This window comes from Cotesia glomerata, linkage group LG3 (genome assembly GCF_020080835.1).
Source record: "Cotesia glomerata isolate CgM1 linkage group LG3, MPM_Cglom_v2.3, whole genome shotgun sequence".
Classification (NCBI taxonomy): Eukaryota; Metazoa; Arthropoda; class Insecta; order Hymenoptera; family Braconidae; genus Cotesia; species Cotesia glomerata.
Window position 1 is genome coordinate 23,220,629 of NC_058160.1, and position 24,918 is coordinate 23,245,546.

Sequence of the window (24,918 nt, forward strand, 5' to 3'; positions counted from 1 at the left end):
ACTTGAAAATTTTGAAAATTTTAATTTAAAAAAAAAATGGCGACTGATTGAAAATTTTCTCACTAGTCTTACTGTTTTTTTTGTTTCAACCCGGCTAAAAAAATCTTTAAAATAAAAATTTTTTTAATTCCGTACGTGCGACGATAACTACATCCTTACTGATTGAAAAGCAATTTGGGTTTTTATTTTCAGATGATCTGTTTTTGAATTATCGAACCGACTATGGAGGAGGAAATTTTCTCCAGTGCTCGACGAGATTGTTAATAACTTTGTAATAATTAAATATTTTTTAATAAAAATTTAGGGTTATAATCTTTAATGTACCCTTAATAAAATAAAAAAAAACCCGATTCCCAAATTCCTTTATTTTCCCTGTCAAAAAAATTCCCGAAAATCACCTCTTTTTTTCGATCGTCACAGTGGTGTTCCCCCTTAAGAAGACAAGCTAGTGTTTAATTACGAACCAATGGTACTTGGAGTATCTTTGAATTTATTCTTTTTTAAAAATTTTGAATCTATATTTTTTACGTCCAATATGTTAAACTGACGTTTTAAACATTCAAAATGTCGAATTTATGATTTGAACGTTCAATACGTTGAATCTACGACTTAAATTTCGACTCGGGTAATGTCGAGTTAAAATAAACAAAAGAAGATAAATGCTATTTAAATATTATTTATACCTAATCGCTAATTTTATATATAAAACAATTTAACACTAGCTACACAGTCACTGTAAAAAATGTACATTGTAAGTTTCAATCTCCATTGGCATCGGATTAATGCTTTTGAATCCCTCTTTCAAGTACTTTTTAACAAAAGTCCCCGTAAGAGACATGCGCGTAATATTAGTGCGATTCAACTTATAAAAGCTCGTCGCTGGATGAGGTTTATCTGTAAGCGGACAGTGTTTAAGCGTAATATCCGCTCCGACTGAACAACTGTAGCCCTGCCGGTGAAGAACCATCAGGGCGCTGCTGACCGGAAAGTGGGGTAGCTTTTGATCGTGATTAGTCCTTAAATTAAGCAGATGCAAATCACAGGGCAAACTCTTACTTATTAACTTAACCTCCGGCTTAATAGTAACATCACTTTCTGTTTTGTCAACAATAAATATATTTATAGGGTAATTAAGAAAGTTGCTAATGTGATTAGCGAACAACGAGGGCTTCGAGTACTCGTCTTTGTCTCCAACTATATCCTCCAGAAGCAACCAGTGTTTGAGGACCGTTTTACGGTTATCCAGCAAGCCTTCACCCATGCCCCGAGAGTCATCGTACAAAGTTCTCCGCTCTAGCATAACTTCCAGCCAACCAGGCTGATAACTGGCTGCACCTTGCGCGTGGTTCACCAACAGAGTTAATCTCTGCGTATTGTCTTCAATGTAAGCCATAGTTGTTATCGGATAGTAGTTACCCTCGATTCCAATTCGCTCTATCTTGGTCCGCTTCAGCATCTGGTGGCCATTAACGTCTGTGTAAAACTCGGGTGGATCCCCATTAACCAAATCCGTTTGAATTCTCATGAACATTTCCGTTTCCCGATTTTTCGGCGGAGTTTCAAAGTCAACAACATTTCTAATGTGGATCGCTTCAGCCAGTGGACCATCATGGTGAAAAATAGTGACATGGTGGGTCAGCAATTTTCCATACTCGACAGTCAACCTGGAGCTCAAACTACTCGACACGATGTATATCTTCTGATGCGGTGTATAAGCTTCCAAAATATCCTTATCAGTGTCTCTTAAATTCGGATCCGGCATGAACAGATAAGCTCCGCTGTGAAACTGCGCAGAAGTATACGCCGCGAACTGAATCGTACATTGCGTAACTTTCCCAGTAGACTTTTTGGTAACTCGCTTGAGAAGTCCCGTTTGTCCATCGATCAGCAGCTTCATGCGATGGTTCTCCAACTGGATGTCACTGGAAGGCATCGATTTTATAGGAAAAACGTTGTCCTTCCCGCATCTGTTGCAGTAAACCGTAGACAGCGCCTCAGTAGGGACCTTATCGATCTGCTCGATGTGGTAAGTCGCTATTGCCAAAGGCTTCAAGTCCACGACGAACAACAGAACGTATACATCATGAGTGATACTTGTTGCATTCATAACTGGCGCTATCTGGTACGGGACCGGGTTTTTCGAGGGATCCAGAACGCGAACTTTCGGAGAGTTTACTTTAACGCTAACAACTTCTTGCCTTGGTTGCGCCAAGGGATTAAACAGGATAACTTTCTTTGACTCGTGCCCGTTTATCATTATGGGTATCTTCTTAGGGAGCTTTTCAAAGCTATCGCGATCGCTTTCCGGCAGGACGTAGATGATATTGCTCTTGGAGGAAGTTGCGGTCAGCGACTGTATCGCGAAACTCTGGACATTGGTCATGTCGGAAATCGATTCGAAGAGTTTTAGAGCGTAGTCCTTCATCACGAAGGACTTTGAGGTTCCTGTGATGGCGTCGTGGTGCTGGAAGAGACCGAGATTGCGGCGAGCTTTAACTAATTTCTCAAAATAAGTTTCGTACAATTTAATATCATTTCCGCTTCTTCTTGCTACGTTCAGCGCTACTGTGTAGAGAATTTCAGCGGAGCGCAAATTTGCCTCCAATTCGCGGTCTAGGATCTTCATGTAGGGTCGGGTGGTAAAGTACCCGCTCCAGTAGGCGGGTCTGCCCTCGCTGAAGATGTCTGAGTAGACGAAGAAGTCACCTTTTAAAGTGGGGAACTTGAGCATACGTTTTTCAATTTCGCGGAAATAATCTTTGGGAGTTCCGAATACTATTTCCGCGTTGTACTCGTCCTTGCGGCTGTTTATGTAGTCGATTAGGATCTTGTAATTGGTGTACTGTTGGTCCCACTCAATTGGGTGATCGTACCGGAAGTCGTCGCCGAGTGGCATTAGAACGACGTTGTGGGAAAATAGGGATCCGGTTCTGGAGTATTGCTCAAGGAGGAGTTCTGCCATTTGTTTGACATTATTGGGCGTTATGTCAACAGCACGTACGGAGTACTCGGTGTACTCGCCCCGGATCTTTCTGAAGTCGAAGTTGAGGCAAACGTGAGGGTGGGGACCGCACGAGTGCTTTATGTTGTAAATGTCAAAGGGTTGATTGTGAGTCAGCATGTCGTAAGCTCCAATCTGATCCCATGGCTGCAGCCAGATAAAGTCGCCGTACTGCTTTTTGGCGAACCACTGCTTCCACGCGTAGTGGATTCGCTGGATTATGGTCCCGGATACTCCAGAAGCCTTCAGGAGATACGGCAAAGCTCCTCCGTGCCCGAAGGGATCCACTGACCACCCAGATTGTGGCGATACTCCGAGGTTGGATTTCAGCCACTGGTGACCTGGACATTACAAGTTAAATAGCTTTGTTAGATGAGGTCAATAATGGATTTGTGGTGGTTTGCTTTAGGAGGGAAGGTTGTTTTATTGCTTGTAGTTTTATTTTACTCAATCATTTTTTCAACTTTAAATATAACAGATACTCGAAAAATTTATTTTTAGAACCTCTATATTATTTGAGTTTAAGATCGGAATCGATAATTTCTATCAGAGCCTAATTTAAAAATTAAATAATGCTATGTAAAATGGAATTCATAAATATTTCTGAATAATTGCTATATTACACAAAGGAAAAAAATAAGTTTACTTAATAAATTAATTTAAAAAAATAATATAAGAAAAATTTTCTAGACACAAAAATATATATAAAGTTCCTAATACCGTAAAAAATAAATTTTTTTTAAACCAAAAATGCATATATCGAAAAAAATTGTATTTTTATTTTCTCACTTCTTACACGGAAAAAAGAAAATCGGAAAAATTACATTATTAATGTAAACGTGGCGCTCCGTATAGAACACTGGAAAAATTACAATTTCGGATTGTAATTATTACAGATTTTATAAGAATTACATGGTAGATTGTAATATTTACATTTTAATGTAATAATTACAATCTGAAACTGTAATTTTTCTAGTTTTCTATACGGAGCGCCACTTTTACATTATATAATGTAATTTTTCCGATTTTCTTTTTTTCGTGTACTTATGAAATGACAAGTTTTAAACTTCTAGCAATGAAAATTGAAAATTTTCTAAAATAAATTCTTTGGATGTCAAAACGCCGAGATTTATATTATTGATAATTGTTTATACTAGTATCCCTGTTATTGGCTTCGGCTGTTGGGTTTATTATTGAATAAACAAATAAACAGAGTGCATGTAACTTAGTAATAATTACTAGCAACCTTGCAGTCACTTTGTGACTGCCGTACTTGTGAATAATAAATAAATAAAATTTTGCTTGATTAAATAATGACTTTTGTTAAATTGCACTGTACTTTCTTAACTATTGACATTTTTAAAGATATAAGCTCATCCCGATGTTCCACTCACCAAGAGCTTTCATTTGAGTACCCACATGCTTTTTGATATATTTTTCATATATACATATATGTAATATATATAAAATATATGAAAAATTGATGTGGGTACTTAAATGAAAGGTTTCGATGAGTGCAATGTCGAGGTGAGCTTATATCTTTAAAAATGTCAATAGCTCACGAGATACAAGGTCATTTCTTAATTATGTATCTAGAGATAGAGCATTTTCAATTGCAGCCTAAATACTTATCATTAATTGACTATTGATGAGAATGATATGAAATCTTGATAAGGCACAAATTCAAGTCAAGACTTTTCCAACGATACCAAATTCAACCACAAAAACCCATTTTATCATATAAATACATTGGCCACAAAATGTTGCTTATTCTCTTAATAATAGAGATAATTCTACACAGAAAAAAAGATTTCTTGACTGGAGAATAAAATTCTTGGCTCAAGTAAATTTTCGGGTGCCCGAAAGAAGACCGAAGTTGTCTTGGCCGAAGTAAAAATTTTTCTTGAAATTCTATTCTTGGTGGAAGTAATTTTTCTTAATTCAAATTATCATAAATACTTGATACAATAAATTTTTATATTGGATCAAGATTTTTAGATACTTTAGCGAAGCAGCGCCACCTACTTTAGCTAAGAAAAAAATTTTCTCACCTTAAGAAAATTTTTCTCTTGAATATTTGATATCCATTTTAGATTATTTTAGCATGCAATTATACATATTGAATAAAAGAAAATAGTTCAATATTATTTGATCTTCCCATTCGACATATTCGTCAATAAAAATATTAATTAAAATTTATTATCGAGATATTTAATTTTTTGGAGCAAGAGAAAAATTTTCTCAAGACAAGAAAATTTACTTCTGTCAAGAACTTAATTTTTTGGAGCAAGAGAAAAATTTTCTCAAAACAAGAAAATTTTCTTGATTTAAATAAATTGTCTTGGATCAAGATACGTATTTCTTGAAGTAAGAGAATTAATTTTGTTGGAGTAAGTGAAATTTCTGGTGTCAAAAAAAAATTTTTTTTTCACTCAAGAAAATAATTAGCAAGAAAAATATTTTCTTGGTTCAAGTGAACCATTTTTTCTGTGTACATTTAATTAGGAATTCAACTATTATATGATCTTTCTTCTGTGCAAAATGATAAATAATGAGAAGTGTTATGATATAATGTAATACGATATTATCGCTTTTAAATTGTTAATCAAAGAGAAGTTTTCCGTTAATTGTATAAATATAACATTGCCAGGAGTGGATAATTATTTATTGATCAGTTGAGTATTTACGTAAACTGATAAATTATAATTGTAGAGGTAAATTTTATTTATGATTTATTATAGAGGTAATTATTAATTTTGACGTTATTTAAACTTGCGATAATTAACATCTGGTTGTTTGGATTCATAAATTTTATTCAATAATATAATGTTCTACATTAATTAACTGATCAATAAATGTAAATATTTGCATTATCTCTTGTTTATTTATTTATTTTATAATTATAAAAATGTTTTTTTAATAAGCAGTCAGACTCTTTTGTTATTTTAATTAATTTTTTTTCAGTCGAAAATTTTGAAGTTAAAAAAGCAGTTAAAAAATAAATCACAATTTAGTTTTTATTGCTTTAAAATTGAACAGAATTATAAAAAGAAACCGGCCGCATTTTATCTCATTATAATTTTTTAAGTGGTCTCCATTGCGTGCAAAGTTGATACTTTTGAAAATGAAGCTACTCTTCCGGGACATATTCAAACATCAAACATCAAACCTCAACATCAAGCCTCAATGCATTTGCAAACCAGAAATGGACAACCGACATGAATGATAAGTGTTTCATTACAAGACCATCAACCATTCTCGTTTCCTACCACTGCTGTATCGACTTACACCCATCGCCAGTATTTCAAAATTGCGATCCACCTCTACAGCAATGATTCTCCGATCAGTATTGCATTGCTCGGAGCAATATGCATTGAATCAATACCCTTGATTACAGAAACTTTAATTAAAACGGAACTTTCTGAAAATTAAATTTTTATTTTGCTCGAAATGACTAACTAGATCACGCAATGCCAAGTGAATCATGAGAGTGATAATCAGTATTAACGGGCTTGTTGTTGGATTTCGAATAATATTTTACACTCAACATTAAATATTTGAATAATACAATTGAAGCGTGGAATTTAATTATAACAGCATCAATTGGAAAAAATAAAAAGACAGCGCAGAAATTGAATTTTTGATCCTGATTAAAGCACAAAGCAGATAACGTGTAACTGATCGCGCGTATCAGATCCACAAATCATTGGATCAAACATTCATCTGAATGAAATGGTACCAGCACTAACTTTTACGTTTTAAATGGTAAATTCATTTTGTTTTTGTTCTTTTTTGTTTTCATTTTTTACATAAATCAACAGAGAATATTTTCGAGCTGCGATTGTTCTTCTGCAGTTGTATACTGGGGATACTCATGACCAAAATTTGTATGTGTTTGTATGAATATATATACATATATATTCGCACTTGTGAAATTTTTCCCCGATCCGTTTGATGCATCCGCCTGCGTCTCGGGGATTATCGAAAACGGTTTGCGCTTGCTGTCAATCGATAACCAATTATCACGGATCGAGAGACGTGTTCCATTATCCGGCGCTCAACGAACAGCCTCTATATTTGCTACACTCTGGACTGAGTTTAAATTCTCGCGTTATAGTCTGTAGACTATAAACTATACGTATAGTCACTATATCACTCTCTGTTTCTCATCAATGAACATCAACCCATTCGACCGTCGCGGCTTATCTAAAAAATATCAACTTTATTTTATGAAATTTTCCGGAATAATATAAAATAATAATTATCATTTATATTATGATTATTTCAATAATATTTCAATAAAATAGTTGATTTATTTAAATACTAAAATTTTGTTATTATTATTTTATTTTATTTGATAATCATGCAATTAATTGATTGTTAGTTGCAAAATTTAATTTCAAAATTTTATATTTTTGAATATATGTAATTATAATGTTCAATTTTTAAAATCTTTATTATTTGTAAAGTTACTTTAACATTATTGTGACAATATAATTTTCAAAAAAAAATATCAAAGTGATTAATTGAAAAGTCCTATAATTTGATTATATACTGAGCTATTATAAGGTAAATAAAAATCAGTAGCCATGTAAAAATATTTTAATCGTAAGTGTATTGCAAAAAAATATTTGACACTGAAAAAAATAACCATCCGAAAATTTTAGGATTAGTTTTGTTTAAATTTATTAATTGTAAAATAAAATTAATAGATAATTACATGCAGAATATGTAACAAAACTGCATTGTAACAAATTGGGAGTTCGGATTGTCTTTCACTTAAAGTACCGGAATAAAAAAATAATACTCTGCGTGTAGAGTTAATTTGGAAGAATCATCCACTTAGCACTACAAAAATTTTTTATAGTGCCCACAAAAAAATTGAGATATTAGTATTATTATTATTATAGTGTTAATAAATAAATAAATAATAATAATTAGCAACCTTGCAGTCACTATGTGACTGCTGGGACTTGTGAACTATAAATAAATAAAATTTTGCTTTATTAAATAATGACTTTTGTTAAATTGCACTGTATTTTTTTAACTATTGACGTTTTTGAGGATATAAGCTTATCTCAATGTTACACTCATCAAGAGCTTTCATTTGAGTACCCACATGCATTTTGATATATTTTTTATATATACATTTATAATATATATAAATATATGAAAAATTGATGTGGGTACTCAAATGAAAGGTCTTGATGAGTGTAACATCGGGATGAGCTTATATCTTTAAAAATGTCAATAGTTCACAACATATAAGGTAATTTCTTAATTATGTATCTAGAGATAGAGCATTTTCGAATGCAGCCTAAATACTTATCGTCATCAATTGACTATTGGTAAGAATGATATGAAAACTTGAAAAGGCACAACTCAGGTCAAGACCTTTCTAATAATACCAAATTTAACCATAAAAACCCATTTTATCATATAAATACACTGGCCACAAAATTTTTCTTATTCTCTTAATAATATTGATAATAATAATCTTCAATGAGTGTCAAAGTTCTATATCGAATAAAATAAAATAGTTTGAAAAGTGGTTAGTATGCATGTGCCGTCTTCCAATTTTGACATAAACTTTGAAAATACATATACATCAGAAGCCTCTTAATCCACTCGCAATACCCCACAGCTCATCAGCTTCCAAGTTTTCGCGGTTCTCCGCTTGTTGTGTTACAATATATATAAATATATATATATATACATTCACGCACGTATACATAATTTAATCCATTCTATCCTCCAGAGCCCGAATCTCTTCCCCGGGAAGCAAAGTCGACAGCACCGCGATCTCATGGTGGTCTCGCATGTCAACGGGATTCCAAGCGATCGTAACAAAGATTAAGCGGAATAGAAATTCCTAAAAGGATCATCATCATTATCAGTAAACTGATCGCTATAAGCCGTCTTTTAGTACTATTTAATCTCCGTCGCGTAATTATCCTTCTACGTACTCTTTAATACCCAAATTATTTTACTAAAAGTACCTATCATATTCAGTTAAAAAAGATAATAAACCTATCGCAAATAATAATAATAATAATAATAATAATAATAATAATAATAATAATAATAATAATAATAATAATTATTATTATTATTATTATTATTATTATTATTATTATTATTATTGTTATTTAATTAAAATGTCAAATTATTCAATAATTTATTGATTGAGTACCTATAGTGAAGCAATAGCAATAACAATCAAGTGGTTTATCAAACTATTTTGCAACGAGAAATCGGTGCAGACACTTGAGTGATTGATTTGAGATTCGAAGCGTTCTATTGAAATTCCGGCGGGGTTTAAGTTAACGACGGAATATCTGCGTGCACTTGTAAGTTTGATGCCAAGTAATGTAAAGCGGTAATAGCAATAGCCGTACCACCGGCATTAGCTGGCTGGCATGCCCGCATCTTACAACCTAATACAGGGTAGTTGGTAGCTCTTTCTCTCTATCTGTCGCTACATACAACAACTACTACTACTAGTTCATATAACAGTGTAGGTGCGCTAGAACTCGAGTTGAGTAGACTCAAGCACCTAACCATCGAATAGAGTGTTTGTAACTTGTATAGTATGAGTACAAGTTCTGAATTAACTTGGTAAATTCCTCGAGAGAACCACTGATAAATAGCGACCGATTACAACCTGTCGAGCCCTAACCACCTACCGAAACATGGATTCCATCAAGCTCCGATGCAAATATCTATTCATTTTCCCCTCGCTTCGCTTATCACTTTATTATCTACCGAATATTATTCTGGACGTTTAAAGTTATAATTGGTCAAGTTGCAAAAATAAAATACTTGGTCTAGCAAAGCAATGTCTGGTAGAAAATAGTAAAAAAAAATACTGTATATGTATATGGGTAAAAAAGTAAACAAACAGTGGTCTCACTATTTTTCTCGAATGAGCAGTCCGCTGAGACAATAAATTTCAAATCGGCACGTACTTTTTTACCTCCATTCTCGCTTTTTTACTCCATTTTCTTCCATGGGTTTTAAATTTTTTTAGATCGCCGCCAACGCGGTCTCCGACTGCGGATGGGATCTGGATCTATATACATTTGTTAAAATTTTATGTTACTGCCCTGGTAATTCTGTCGAGTAATGCTTGCGGAAAACTGATCCGCGGTTCATTGTTCGGTTAAAACCACCAGAAGTAAAAACAAACAGCGCAAAAAAAAAATCGTTAAAATAATTAACAGGAGAGAAAATTCAAATGTACTGAAAATAATTTCTTTTTTTTTTTTTATATATAGTGAAAATGCACATTTATGTGATTATAATCCTATACTGTGTAAGTTAATAAAATTAGTCGAGTTACCAAAACTTTTATTCATGATCATAATTGAATTTATAATAAAGTCTAAATATCATTATTATTATGATAATTATTGTTGGAGTTTGTTGGTACTTGTTGTTATTATATTTATTGTTATTGTTATTGTTGTCTAGTTTTAGAGTAAAATTCTATTGCGGTATGAATTGAAAATTTGTCGAAATTAAAGGGCTGGAGTGGAGGCTTTTCCCACGATATTCTACTGTTGGCGAAGTGCATCACCGAGTACTGGAGAGTTCTCTCGACCAAAGCGGTGAAATCTAATTAGAACGTCTCGTTGAATTACTATCGTTGGACAATGCACCGCAGCAGAGTACCAGCAAATGTAGTATAGAGTTCAGAGTAGTCGAGGTCACGTAGTTCGAATAAGAATAAAGAGAAAGAGATAAAGATAGAGATAGAGAAAAAAAAAGGAAATAATAAAGGACATCCATGACAAAATTTTTTGATATGGTTATAGATCTTCATATGTCCTAATATGGTCATATATGCTCATAAATAATTTTTTTATCGAAAATAGTGTTGAAAATCTCCGACAGATGTCGCTTTATCGCTGAATCGTTTTCTAACAAGAGAGTTAATTCTAAGGAGTTAAGTTATAAAATAAAAATTATTTTTTGGGTGGATATTAACAACTAGAGTTGGGTAGTTCCGGCTAAATTTCGTGTCGAATGTGGAACGTTTCCTGAGCTCAAAGGAACTAGTTCCTGAAAACGTTTCCGCGGAACTATAAAATTTTTTAAACTTTTATTATAATTTATTTATGTATTTAACACCGTCGGCAATTTTACCAATGTACAATTCTTAATAAAACTTTATTGCAATATTTTGAAACAAATACTTGACTTAAAGAATGAAATATATGATTGGTACTTTACTATAAGTACCATGGGAAATATAAGTACCAATCAAAAATTATTCTATAAATATCGGTCGACTAATGCGCATTTTAGTGGTGTAATTGCATATTTTAATGATTAAAAAGTAATATTTATTGGTTTATGTTTCTTCACATGCAAATAAATGTATGCGTTGGTTGGTAACGGCGGTAACGACCGATGAAAAAAAGAAACGATGTGAGTATACTACAGTGATTCGGGAGGAACGATCAGATACGTATCCGACAAAAGATATGGTTCATGGAACTATACCGCTCCGGAACGACACAACTCTATTAACAACATTTAATTGAGTTTTTTATAAAAAGTTTTTGCCTGAATAAGTACATTAGAATAAAAACAAAAACTATATATGTGCATTAACAATAAAAATCTGAAATAATTGAACCAAAACGAGGAATTCGGAATTGACTAAATTTAATCACATTCTAATACATTTGTTGTATAATGTATAAATAATATAGAAAAAATTTCAACTATCAAGAAAAAATTTTAACTAAAAAGAATAAAAAATTATAACTATTTATTTTTTTATTCTCATACATAGCCTGATGTGGTCATAAATAATCATATCAGGCCCTACCAAAATATTTGCTATTTTCTGAACTTATAATTAAAAAAAAGTAGTTTTTTTTTCGCCACCTCAATGTTAAAGCATGCAACATATATAATCGTACAAAATAGAATAAAATAAACATTATTTTAAAAGCGGGTAACCTCAGGAATTATTTGTTCTGCGCAATCATATTAAATGTTAGCAATGTAATCTGTATACAACCGCAGCTCCGTTCCGTTCTCTTCATTTTCATTTGATTAATTTTCATTCCACTGTGAGTGACGTCGACGTCTTGCTATTATACGCGTGCTATTTATTTTTAGCTACGGTTTTGATTACTTAATTAAACTGTCGGTATCAATGTTGATCTCGTGATTAATTTATTAATTTATTAACTATCGGCAATGAAAGAGGAAAAAAGTACGAAATATATTTGAAATCCAATAAATGATTCTCTAATTGCAGATATGTAACAATTAGAGCGTAATTAATGGCAATATCGATTAAAAAATTAATATTTTAATTAAGAACGGTAATTAATAATAGGAATTTAATTAAATAATGGGATATCAAGAGTTTAAAAATCCGGAAAATTCAATTAACATACCAGCAAACTGTGAACTGATTACGCGCAGTTTTGGAATAATGATAACTCGCATGACGATAATCAAGTGAATATTCTAGATATCTGCTTGCCATTTATATTCCGCGGGATTTATAAATATTTGAAGTAGAGCAATCAACTTTGATTGTTAATTTTCATTCAGATTGATGAAATATTTCGGGCTTGTTATAGAATTTAATCAGCAAGTATGAGCTTTTATTTACATTACAATTGTCAAAAATAGATTAAGTAATTATAAATGCTAATAGAAATAATAATTGATAATGAATTAGTTATTTCATCTTTTAGTTTACAGAGATGTAATAAATCATAATACGAGGAAAGTTATTAGTAGATTAGTAAAATAAGTGAAATAAAAAATAAAAAATTGGAATTAGAAGTGAACCGTTTGCATTCATTCCAATTTTTCCAATTAGTAAACAAAAAAATATGATCACACCATGTCGGAATAACTGTATTATACGCTTCGATTATGGATATCGTTAACGATACTGCAATACCCAATTTTTATCGCGGTAGTACAAGTTATCTAGTTACGAGATTTCAAACATAGTTTTTAATTACCAATTTTTTTTCAACTCAGAAACATATGGTATAAATTTTAAAATATAAAATTCATAAAAGAACGGATAAAAGAATAGTTTAATTTTTTCAGTTACTAGAGTAAAATTTAATGTTTAGATGTCCCACGCAAAAAATTGAAAAATTATCATTTCCAATAATATTTTTATAAAATATAATTTAAAAAATTGATTTTGAAAATTTTTAAATGTACTTCTTACAAAGATTGTGAATATTTTATATTTAAATTTTAATTTTTTTCCTCGGAGGGTCTAAATATTAAAATTTACAGTTCTAAACTATAAAAATTCCACTGTTTTTTTTTCTGTGCGTACTACAAAATTTCTGATACTATTTCGGGCAAAATTTTTTTCAAAAAAACTAAAAATTTAAAGGAATTAAAAAATTATCATTTAATTTGATTTTTGAATATAAATTGAATGTAAACATAAAATGTTTATTTGAAAAGGTCAATCAAGCTTCGTAGATTCTTTTGAATAGAATTTTCTTGTTATTGAAAAATAATTGAAAATAGTAAAAGTCAGCTAACTGATGAGAATTTTTTTTAAAAGGTTGGAATTTTTTTTACCAAAACACAAAATGTTCAATGGGAATAGATATAGAGAATAAAATAAATGGGATAACGAGACAAAGAAAAATAGAAGTATTCGGAATGGTCAAGTGAGAAGAGGACAAATCACTTTGTCGTTCTGTACCTATGTTCAATACAGTACTTGAATCGTCAATCAATAATCGCCGAGTTTCCGCAGTGACTAGAGTACTCTTTTTTTATTTATTAATCTTTTTAGTTTTAGTTTGAGCTTTAATTTTTTTTTCTTTCCGTAGATTCTGGTTCATTCTATTTTCTCTCGTCCTCGTCCTCACCCTGGACACCCACACACAAACAACGTTATATATGTACCCACACATGAAAAGCTTTTCGTCAATAAATTATGAAGCGTTGGACTTGGTGGCCTTCAGTTTAGCTTGAACGGTGTATGTAGTGTGTAGCACTACATACACCGTGGTCTAGTCGATAATCAACAGACTGTAGTTATTTATTAAACAGTAGCGGTCTCTTGAGAAATTTGGGTAACATTATAAACACACCGGTATTATCACATTAATTAATCTATTTGATACTAAATTTGAAATTATTCATGTGGATGTTCATTTAAATTTAAATGGACACAAATTTTAACTTACAGAGCTACAGCACCCAGTAGAGGGCGAGTAACGAGAAAGGGAAAATTATTAGTCAGGATTGGTGGAAATGGTCTAGTCTAATGTTTTGGAAACTGCTCTGTACTAATGCATCCGGACAAACCATTAAAATACACTTAGTGATGTGAGTCTGATTAAAACTCGTTGCTCATTATTAATTTCGTTATATTACATATGACATAAATGAGATATGGATATTAACAAAGTTAATACCATATTGGCTGGAGATGACTTTCAAGCTCAATAACGTCAAATTGTTCGCGTATATGAAATTGTTATTGTTACATCTATGCATCTGAAATTTCAATCTTCTGAATATGAAAATAATATTATAATATGCATTATTACACAAATTGGTATGACATAAGAGCCCTTCCGAAAAATTCTAACGATCTACTTAGTTACGGAAAAAAAATCGCTACCATATTTTAAATATTTTAACGAGTTAATATGATACTCGAGGAGCGGAAAAAGTACAAAAAAAATCTCCTCTAGAATTTAAAATGGTTCAAAGAGAGAATTAATAATTCAAGTGTTTGCTTCAGAAATAAAAGAGTTTTTTCAAGAGAAAAAAAATTGGAAATTTTATTTTTTTCTTGATCTTCGTTTGACAAGTGCATTTTTTGATGTTTTTAAAATTTAATTAGTATAAATTCATTGAGATTAGAAATATCGTTTATGTTTGAAATTTTTGTACGAGTCACTTGAATTTTTATACAACATTAAATGTGTAAGTTAAGTTCTACAAGTGTCATATTAAACGCTACTAGCAAATATTGGACTAGTGTAAAAAGATATGTAGTGATACTAGTTGATAGTTGTAAAAGGCTACACTGAGTCACTTCACTGAGGAGTCCATTAGTGTACTCAGAACGAAAGTACACTTTAAAACTTGAAAAATTTATAAAATTCATAAAAAAGTTGAATATGTTGGATAAAAAATTCAATTATTGGTAAATGTGGACGATAATTTAAGAGAAAAATAAAATTTGAAAAATCTAATAGTTTAAGAATGATAATATCTATTGAATTTTTAATAAAAATAAATGATAGTACTAATTGCTTGACAAAAGTGAGAAAAAAAGGAATTTTATTGTCAATTATTGGAGTAATTTATTTTTCAAATATTTCGTGGTATTTTTTATTACTGAACTGAGCTTCGATTGTTATAACGTATAATCTTTTGTAATAAGATCTTTGAAAAAATACTAAATCATTTTGAGACAAAAAAAATCTATCAGAAAAAAAAAATGACCTAAGTAAAAGTTTCGAAGTTATGTTCCTATTGATAAAAAGAATTTTTATTTTAGTTTCTTACAGTGATTTTCTTCTTTTTGTTGCACTAAATAAATGATTAAAACTTGCAAAATTAATCTTCATTGAATTATCTTTTTGATGATATAAAAATTTTATTTCTTACGCGAAGTTACAAGAATAAAATATTAAAAATAGTTACAAGAAAGGGTTAAAAAATTTTTTCGATTGTAGAGCACTCTCTTATGATTCTGATTAGTTTGCAGATAAATTGAGGCAACTTTATGGGTAAAATTAGGATTGAAGTGTAACATTACATAATATATCGACGGTCTAATTAGCAATTGGTCTAACTCGTTATTTTTAGGGTGATTTTTTAATATTTTGATGTAGCAATAATCTAATTATAAATTATTTGAATGATCTAAACCAAAATATTATATCTCTATTAGATATTAAATTGTTCTTTAGAGTGATAATACATTTTGAACTAATTGTTTGTCCGTACAAAATGGAAGATTCTCTAAAATGGAGTTGGATAATTCGCTAATTAGAACGTCGATATGTAAAAATTGATTAAAAATTTGTATTATATAAAAATTATAAACAATGTAAAAGGGGCATCGATAGTCGGAATTGGAATTTCTAAATTGTGTATTTAAGTATGTATAAGGTGTAGAGAAGCTGTTGATTTGAGCGGATACGATCTATTATCTCGTGAATATCTCCCGTTATCGAGTGGTCTTGTCTTGAGCACGGCATTCCTTTATTACTGATCTTGAGTTTCTATTTCGCGGTCTGCTGCACGAAACCTATTCTTGATCGATAGTTTCGTCTAAGGCACTTTATTCTAACCGTTTTCGATCCCTTGTCTACCACTAACGCACCAGCACATTGTTGTGCCCTATTATAGATATAAGTGTAGTGTTATGTGCAGACACACGAGCTTCGCTTGAAAACTCGGGCTATCGAAGCCAACGTGCATGGAAAATTACCCGGAACAAATGATCTCTATCGATTTACCGAAACGATTCAGCCGTATGAATTTATCCGTAAGCAGTAAACTCGCTTAAAATCATATACAATCAAGACAGTTAACTATTTGCAGCGCATGAAACATTTGGTTTAGGTAATGTGCTTTGCGTAATATCATTTTGGTTGCTTCATTTCGATAATCCCCTCCTTTTCTCTCGTGTTTATCTGATAGCTTTAAACTATTCGGATAAATTATATTCTGTCTTCATTTAATGCTGTTTGAAATTTCTGACCCCAAATTTAAATAAAATTAATAATTGATTGCTGTAGAACATGAAAAAATCGAGAACAAAAATTTTATAAAGTAATAGTTGAAACTTTTTCATAAAAAGAAATTTTTTTTTTTTAATTTAATGTTAAATTCATGAGAAAAGTTACCCCACTGTCCACGACGTATTGTGATCGTAGGAAAATAAAAAAAATTTGTTCAATGCAGATTACCGCAGGTATAGAATAAAATTATTATTAAACGTATTGTTATTAATAGAATATTATTATTATTATTAATTTTATACTACCTTAATTAAAAAAAAAAAGATTTAAAACGATTCAACCCATGCAAAATGTATATCTATATATTTGTCAAGTTTAATCTTTTTTAATCACTTTGAGCCATTTCGAATCTTTTCAAATCACTTTTTCTAATCAGGGTAGGTTTTATATTTTAGAAAAACTATACTTAATTAATAAGATTGAATGTTTAATTAATTTTTGTAGGTTATTTTGATTTACACTATAAACAGAATAATATACTGAAATTAATATTCTTTAAAAATTACCGTTACATTTACGGTAATTGTGAGATAGATGACACAGCCTCATCATTTGTCTGTAAGTGAGATAATTTTTTTTTCAACAAATTTTATCGTAGTCTACGTAAATTTTATTAGGTTTTTCATGAATTTTATCTAGTCTACCATAGAATAAATGAATTTTTTTATAATTCTTACTTCAACAACAGTAATAAACTAATAAATTAAGGGCCATATTATGTTTAACGATTGCAACGATTATAACGGTAATTAAAAAAAAAAATTTCTTTCCGTGTACTTAATAGTAACAAAAAGTTACAAATGTCATTAAAATGAATTTTTATAAATAATATTGCATAAAATTTTATAAGAATGATTATTGTATAAAACTTTGTTAGAATTAACTGCAATTGAATAATAACCGATCACTGACATGTATAATTTTTTATACGTTTGAGAAGTCGAGAACGATTTCAGCGCCACCTAAAATCAGTGGATGATCTCATGAATTAAATTAATTTTTTTTATATTTTTTCCATCTGGTTTTTTGCCTTGGCATTTAAATCTGAATAAATAAATAAATAAATAAATAAATAAATATTAAAGTAGTAAAAAATAATTATACATCTTAATAATTTTTCATGTTTGTTATTTTTTTTTCAGTTCACTACAGTAAAAATTAATGGTACTTTTCCATATTTTCTTACATTGTATTTGTGAATAATTATTAAAAAAAAATTTTAATGGAATCAGGAATTGCGGAACGTCTCACGATTACTGTGATTTTACGGTCATTTCTTTTCGTGTCGGTATTCGCGACTGAAGCATGCAATTTTTTTATGATTGCATCAATTCATGTGTTGCCCATCAACAAAAATTGTTTATTGTTACAATCATAACAATATTAATTATAAATAATGATAATTATTCTAATTATTATTACTAAAACATAATAATGATGGTGATATATAAATTGAATAGTATAACCAGTAATTAATTCTAATAAAGGGGATAAATTAATTTCGGTTGACCGGGAGATTTGTTAATAGAGGAGGTGTAATCAACGCAACTGGAGTACTACAGGCAATGTCAGAATGCCGTACATTACATTCCATAGTTACGCAGCTGGCTAAATTATGCTAATCCCTGTACAGGTTCCAGTTACTGGTGAATACCGTGGTCACGAACAGGGGTGTTCCTGCCTAATAGCACTGCCTACTGCGGTTATTCTAAGGCTACACTACTATATTACGACACTCTATTGTCATTCCATTGTCCAAGACATCTATTATTAGCTAACGGAGCTTTTTTCCTCGATATTAAAATAAATTAATGGGTAATAATTATGGAGAGTGAAATAGACTTTAATTTAAATAAAAATTTAAAAGAATAAAAATAAAATAATAACTGTGGAACGAGTATAAAGCACAGGAAAATGAATCTCAAGATTAAATATTCAAACTTTTTTATAAATTTTATCTATCATCGCTCGCGTTCTTCACTCACTTTTTCGAGTTGTAATTTATTCATGGAAAACTATAAAGCAAAAGCATTAATTTGACAAGCTCTTTTCAAATTGTTCAAACGTCTTTTCTTATCTTTACTTAACATTTTTAGTCTCAACAATTGTGCTCAGCTACTGCCTACTTTTATTTAATTTCCATTTATCAACAAGTTTTAATAGATTTATTCAACGTCTAGTTGAATTGTTTTAAAGAAATAAAACAAAGTTGGAAATAGTGGAAATTTAAAATTGATTAAATACACGTTGGAAATCACTGGATAAAACTTGACCGATTTCTCAGCTTCCTTTTATTTCTATTCGATCTTTACTTTTTCAAGTCTTCAGGGCATGTAAGTACTCTGGAGAGTAACATAACACATTTCCACTAGGTCAGTTTAGAAACTACAATCTTCCATACACTAAATGTTATTTACTTCTTCTTATGTTTTATTTTTAACTTACGAGTTTTCCTTTTATTATTTTTTACTTTTTTCACTTGTAGAACTAAAACTATCCTTCCTTCACTCGTATTTTTCTTTAACTGTCTGAATTCACACATACACTTGTGTATACAGCATCAAAACTTGTGTATGTAGTATATAGGTATGTAGGTGGATAAATTTATGAGATTCTGGTGATCAAAAGCTTCGAAATTGGTACTATCGACGATACTGGCTACGGAAATCCAATTAGTGTAGAATCTGGCCTTAGATCTTATGAAATATTCAAGAGCTGACATAGATCGCGGAAAAATTTAAACTCCTAAGTATGGAAAAAAAATATTATAATGTGATTTATGTATCCAGTAATTTATTCAGAATAAGTATTCCACTATACTTTAACGAATTTAGGCTAAAACTTTTATTAAAATTTTATCTGTTAATATTGCATCATTTTTAACTATACCTACTTTGAAAATTAATCATTTTTTTTTAAATTAGGAAGTTATTGGTTTTGGGTAGTCGAATTTTTATTAAATCTCTACTTTTGAAGTCCTAAAAAGCCATTCATTTTAAAGATATTCAAAAAATAAAAAAACAAGAATAATTTTTTTTTCAGTTTTTGCGAAATAACATCTAAAATTTTAGATTAAGGAGGTTTGAGCGAATCTATGTAAAAAATAATTTCCAACTTTGAGCTTTAAAATTAAGTGTACGTATAAATAAATACGTCATTTATCTAATCACAAAATTTTTAAAAGACTCAACGTTTAGTTACTTAGATATTAAATTTTAAAAATCACATATTTTATCTCCTTATACACGGGCTCTTATGGCGGACAAATTTTTGTCGAGACTTTAATTATTTTTTTTTAATATTAACCTCCCAACTTTAACGGATAAAAAATTATATACAAGAAACTTGGATTATTGCAAAATATAAAAACAATTTAATAATAATACATTACCGATATAATTTTTGAAATATTTAAAGTTAAATTTTATGCTTGTAACTCGTTTGTCGTCAGCCATTTATTCGAATAAATATTTGACAACATCGCGTCAACAACTGAGAAAAAAGAAAAGGATAAAAATATAGTTACAGAGAGAAAAATGTTTAACTCACACACTCATCCACGTCTCAGTTATGGGTATAATCAAGCGCGCTATTGCCAAATCTGTTTATTTATTCTGGCAAGTAATAAATACGAGTCACTTTATTACTTTACTTTATTAAATAAGTGAAAATCATTAATTATTAAATTGTTTAAATTAAAATAAAGAATTTTCACGAATATTGGAAAAACTAAAATTAAAAAAAAATTTTAACACTATTTCGACTCATTACCCGAGTCGAAATTTAAAGCTGAAATAGAGCTTCCTAGTCCGGAATAGAACCCATTTAAAGCCCAGTAGTCCGAATAGCACCGACATTGGACCCACAGGTCCGACTTTTAATCGAGAGGTCCGATTTTGAACTTCGAGGTCCTCTCTAGACTTCGAGAGGTCCGATTTTAAACCCCGAAGTCCGATATAGAATTGAAATCATTATTTTTACCATTTATTTATTTATCAGTGAACTTGTTAATTAATTTTTTTTTATTTAGACAACATATACGAGAGAATTTTTTTAAGTTGTGTCGTAAAAGAGAAGCTAATCAATCGTAATTTATTTAGTTATTAAGATTTGTACCCGTTAATTAATGAAAATTCGTACTTTCAAACTGACAGCTCTTAGAGGTATATCAGCGAATAAATTCATTACTTATATTTTTCCAGAGACGTACATAAAATTTTTAGAAATTACATATGAAAATTCGTCAATGAAAAAAAAAAATTTATTTTCAAATTAATATTATTAATTTTAATAATATTAATAATTTTTTTATTTTTTAGTATAGGCGATCCAGTCCATAAACAAATTACTAATGAATATTATACAACACTCATGATCCTGCTGCGATAGTTGTATACAAACCTTACAACTTACAATTTATAAATTATCGAGTTTTGAGCTCCAAAAAAGCAAAAAGTTTCGGAGAAAATCTTCAGGATCAACCATTTGTAATATTTTTCCTATCCAAAATTAATATTTGCAATAAATTTTGACTTAAAAAAACTAGAAAATAAACTTTAACGATAAATAAATCCCCTGAACATTGAACAGTTTATTATTTTCCTTAATTACACCTTTTATATAAAATTAATTAAAGCTAAAAAAAATTGCTGGAGATTCAGTAGTGATAAATTTTATCGTCAGACAAGGCAGCCGAACGTAATGACACTCGCTAGTGCTTTGTCGCTGGGATTTATACTTCGTTTTTCTTTTTTCCGAAACAAGACAGGGAAGTACAGAAGGAAATAAAATAAAATAGGTTGAAAGAAAAAAAAAATAGTAAAGGCGAGAAAGAATGTTCTCGGAAGACAAATGAAAAATGTACTTGTAGTTAATTAACTCGGGTTTGGGGTAAGGAAGAATTGGAAAAAGCTTTTTATTTCATCCCTTATATTTTAGATTTTTTTAATTCTGAACTTTCTTACGAATAATTAGTCGCGTTTAATTTGTCCGGTGAACACGAGAATTAATAATTGTGTTTAATTTGTTGGAAGTACGCGTAAGATAAAAAAATAATGCAAGTGCTCGCCTGAATAAAAACGTAATGCCACTGTTGTAAAAAAGCCCAAGGTGTTTGTTTATTTTTTAAATAATTAATGCCATTATTACAATGATTATTATTATTTTTACTCCACAGCCTTCGTAAAAATTAATGCACCTAGAGAATTGAAAATTTTATTAAATTCTAATTCATACTTAGAAGCCCCGGCTAATTAAGCCCCACGAGAATTTTAATAATTGAATACTACTTCATTCATTTCCACGCAACTTTTTAAAATTTATTTTAATTTTTTACCCTCCTCTAGTTTTGTTAATCTTATTTAGCTTCTTTTTACGTTATCTTCTATCTTTCATACCCACTTTTTCTTCCTATCCCGAAGGTATGAAAAAATGGTTGTGTAAGCTAAAAGCTTTCTCCCGCTACAATTGCTCGAAAATTGTGTATTTAAAAATGCATACTATTATTCTCTTGTTCTTTCAGTCCTCCAAAGAGCAAAAACAAATTTTATATGCGAGTTTTAATGAAATTTTTTATTTTAAATTTACGTTTATTATAAAAATTACCTATTGTGATATTTTTATAATAATTAGTACATTTTTTGTACTCAAGAGTATTGTTGAATAAACTTGTTTATTATTTAATTTTGAACTCTCGAGTGGTCAATAACCAAAATTTTATTACTTAAAAACAAACGTTGTTTTAAATTAACAAGAAATTATTGTTAATAAATTTATCGAGCTGGCTCATTTATAAATTCAATTTTCTGATAATTAAAATTATAAGAATAGCTACAAGGCACTTTAAGTTCTAAAGGTTTATAACCCCCTTTTCAGGCATTAATTATTCACTTTTGTGATCGGTTTCCTCTTGGCAAGTTTATTTTTTATAGTTTGACAATATTCAATAAAAGTTTCAACACAACAAAATTTCATAAAATTTCAGAACAAAAAAATTGCATGGATAAATTAAGAAAATAGAACGTCATATAATTTCAACTATCAAATTAATAAAATCAATACCAAAATGATCAAGATTAATTATGAGAATATAATTATATTAGCAGACCCAACAAACGTTGTCCTGTACATACGTCTTAAATTCGAAAATTTTTAACTCTTTTGAATAAGCTGTAACAGTTTGGACTGTTTTGATAAAAATTTTTATTAAAACGTTATTACAATGTAATATTTACATTAGCACATGATTTATTTTTGAAGATACGACACTGCGATCGCAGCGTTATCTGCAGGATCCGATGAAAAACATTCCAAAATTAACAACAATTTGTAAATAAAAAATTAATTAATTAAACATTTTCCAGTGGACTAAATTATGAATCTAAACTATTTTCGAATTCATTGAAACACACAAAAAAAATTTCATTCGAATCGGTCCAGTCGTTTAGGAGAGGTTCAGTGAAAAACACATACACACAGAAGAATTATATATATAAAGATAATACTATTAATATTTGTAAGTAGCTTAAAATCCAAAGTTATAAAAACCCAATACTTAAATAATATTAATGTCTGTATTAAATATTTCCAAATACGAGCGAAACTTGGATAATATAAAATATAAGTATGTTGTGAGCATTACAATAATTCAATATAATAAATTTAATATGAAATTATGGAAAAATTGGATTTTCCATGAAAACTATTTGTATATTCCGGCTCAGTAGCCGTTTCAAATTTGCATGCATATGTAAGTTAAAATATTCCGAGTTTTGTTGGGATCTTATTTTTCCCTTACCGACGAAGACATGTGTAATGATGATATATTACAAGCAAAATCCATCAGACAGTGTACTATACGTGACGTGTGTTTGACTTTATAAAATAGGCCGAGTAGATAAGAGAAAATTCACAGAAATAGTATACGTGGATAATGTAGATCCATTCCGATGCAAATGAGGCGAATGCGCGACGTGAGGCACAACGAAGCATACACCAAGTACATCCTCGAAGGGAGAATCGGATGAGAGTGTCTGGGGTCTTGGATTCACTACCATTAGTCTTGAATTGCATTCAATATGAGTTGAGTCTCTGAAGGGGCTAGATATATTTTGTCATTGAGACAGAATTTCTTCCTCTGCTCTTGAATTTACTTTTTCCCTATGAATATGTCTTATTTACTCTTGATATATTTTTTATTTCAAATTTAGATTTTTTTCCACCAGAATGTCGTAGCAGTCGTGCAATTTCATGTTTTCATATAAAATTTTATTTCTCCTTATTTTAACATCACCACATTTTATTTGAATTTTTCATCTCTTATATCTATATCTTAATCTTGATCTCCATCTCTTATAGGCTGAAATATCCACCCCAAGAGTATTCGGGCTTCTCATTTAATCCCTTCAGAATTAAAGATTAAATTTGATGAGAAAACCTCGACATGAGATGAAGATTATCTCAATCTTATTACAGGCAACTTCAATGTTTCAAATTTGTCGGGGCGAAAAATTAAAACTTTATATTACGGATATATAAGTGTGGTACAAAACCAATCCGAGCAAAAGCTACCAGATGGAACGTGTCAGCTCATTGGGCGGCTGGCAAATAGCGCTGCAAAATTGGCACAACTCTGTCTGCCGTGGACTACTCTACAGTATAGGATATAGGAAACATAACAGAATAATCCCAAGTCTGTGGTTGATTACATTATAATTGCAGATGTATGCGAAACCCAGACGATACGGACGGTCTGAGCCCAGCGGTAGGTTGTTTTCTCACCCCTGTTCTCGTTTTCTCTACTCTGGTTTGGTTTGATTTTGAGCTACTGTGCCTACTAATAAATTCTATGGAATATTGATAATGCACCATACCATACAAAAGCACGTTTGCGATGTTCTCGCCTCGTTTCACTCGACGAATTAATAAACTTTGTTACACTGATATTGATTTTTGTTTTTTTAACTTTTAATTTTGTTATAAAAATTGGGCTTCTAATGAATAGCTGGATTTTTTTTCGCACCAGAATCATCCAATTACACTGATGGGATAGATTGCCAGCTGCTAGTTAGGGGCCGAGACTTTATTTTATTGATCTAATAATTTTTCGTTTTATAATTGCAATTTTTAGATAGT

At 30.4% G+C, this 24,918-nt stretch overlaps 1 protein-coding gene across 7 annotated transcripts in view; it reads right to left on the reverse strand.

Annotated features, from left to right (window-relative positions):
• Positions 1-213: 213 nt before the first annotated feature.
• The window catches only part of LOC123261986 (alpha-mannosidase 2), a 165,369-nt gene continuing 140,664 nt past the window's right edge, over positions 214-24,918 (reverse strand). For all 7 annotated transcript variants that reach the window (XM_044723939.1, XM_044723937.1, XM_044723938.1 and 4 more), the window contains one exon: positions 214-3,342. In XM_044723939.1, the coding sequence (XP_044579874.1) occupies positions 731-3,342 (2,612 nt within the window). In that variant the 3' untranslated portion in view covers positions 214-730. The remainder of the gene's footprint in view (positions 3,343-24,918) is intronic.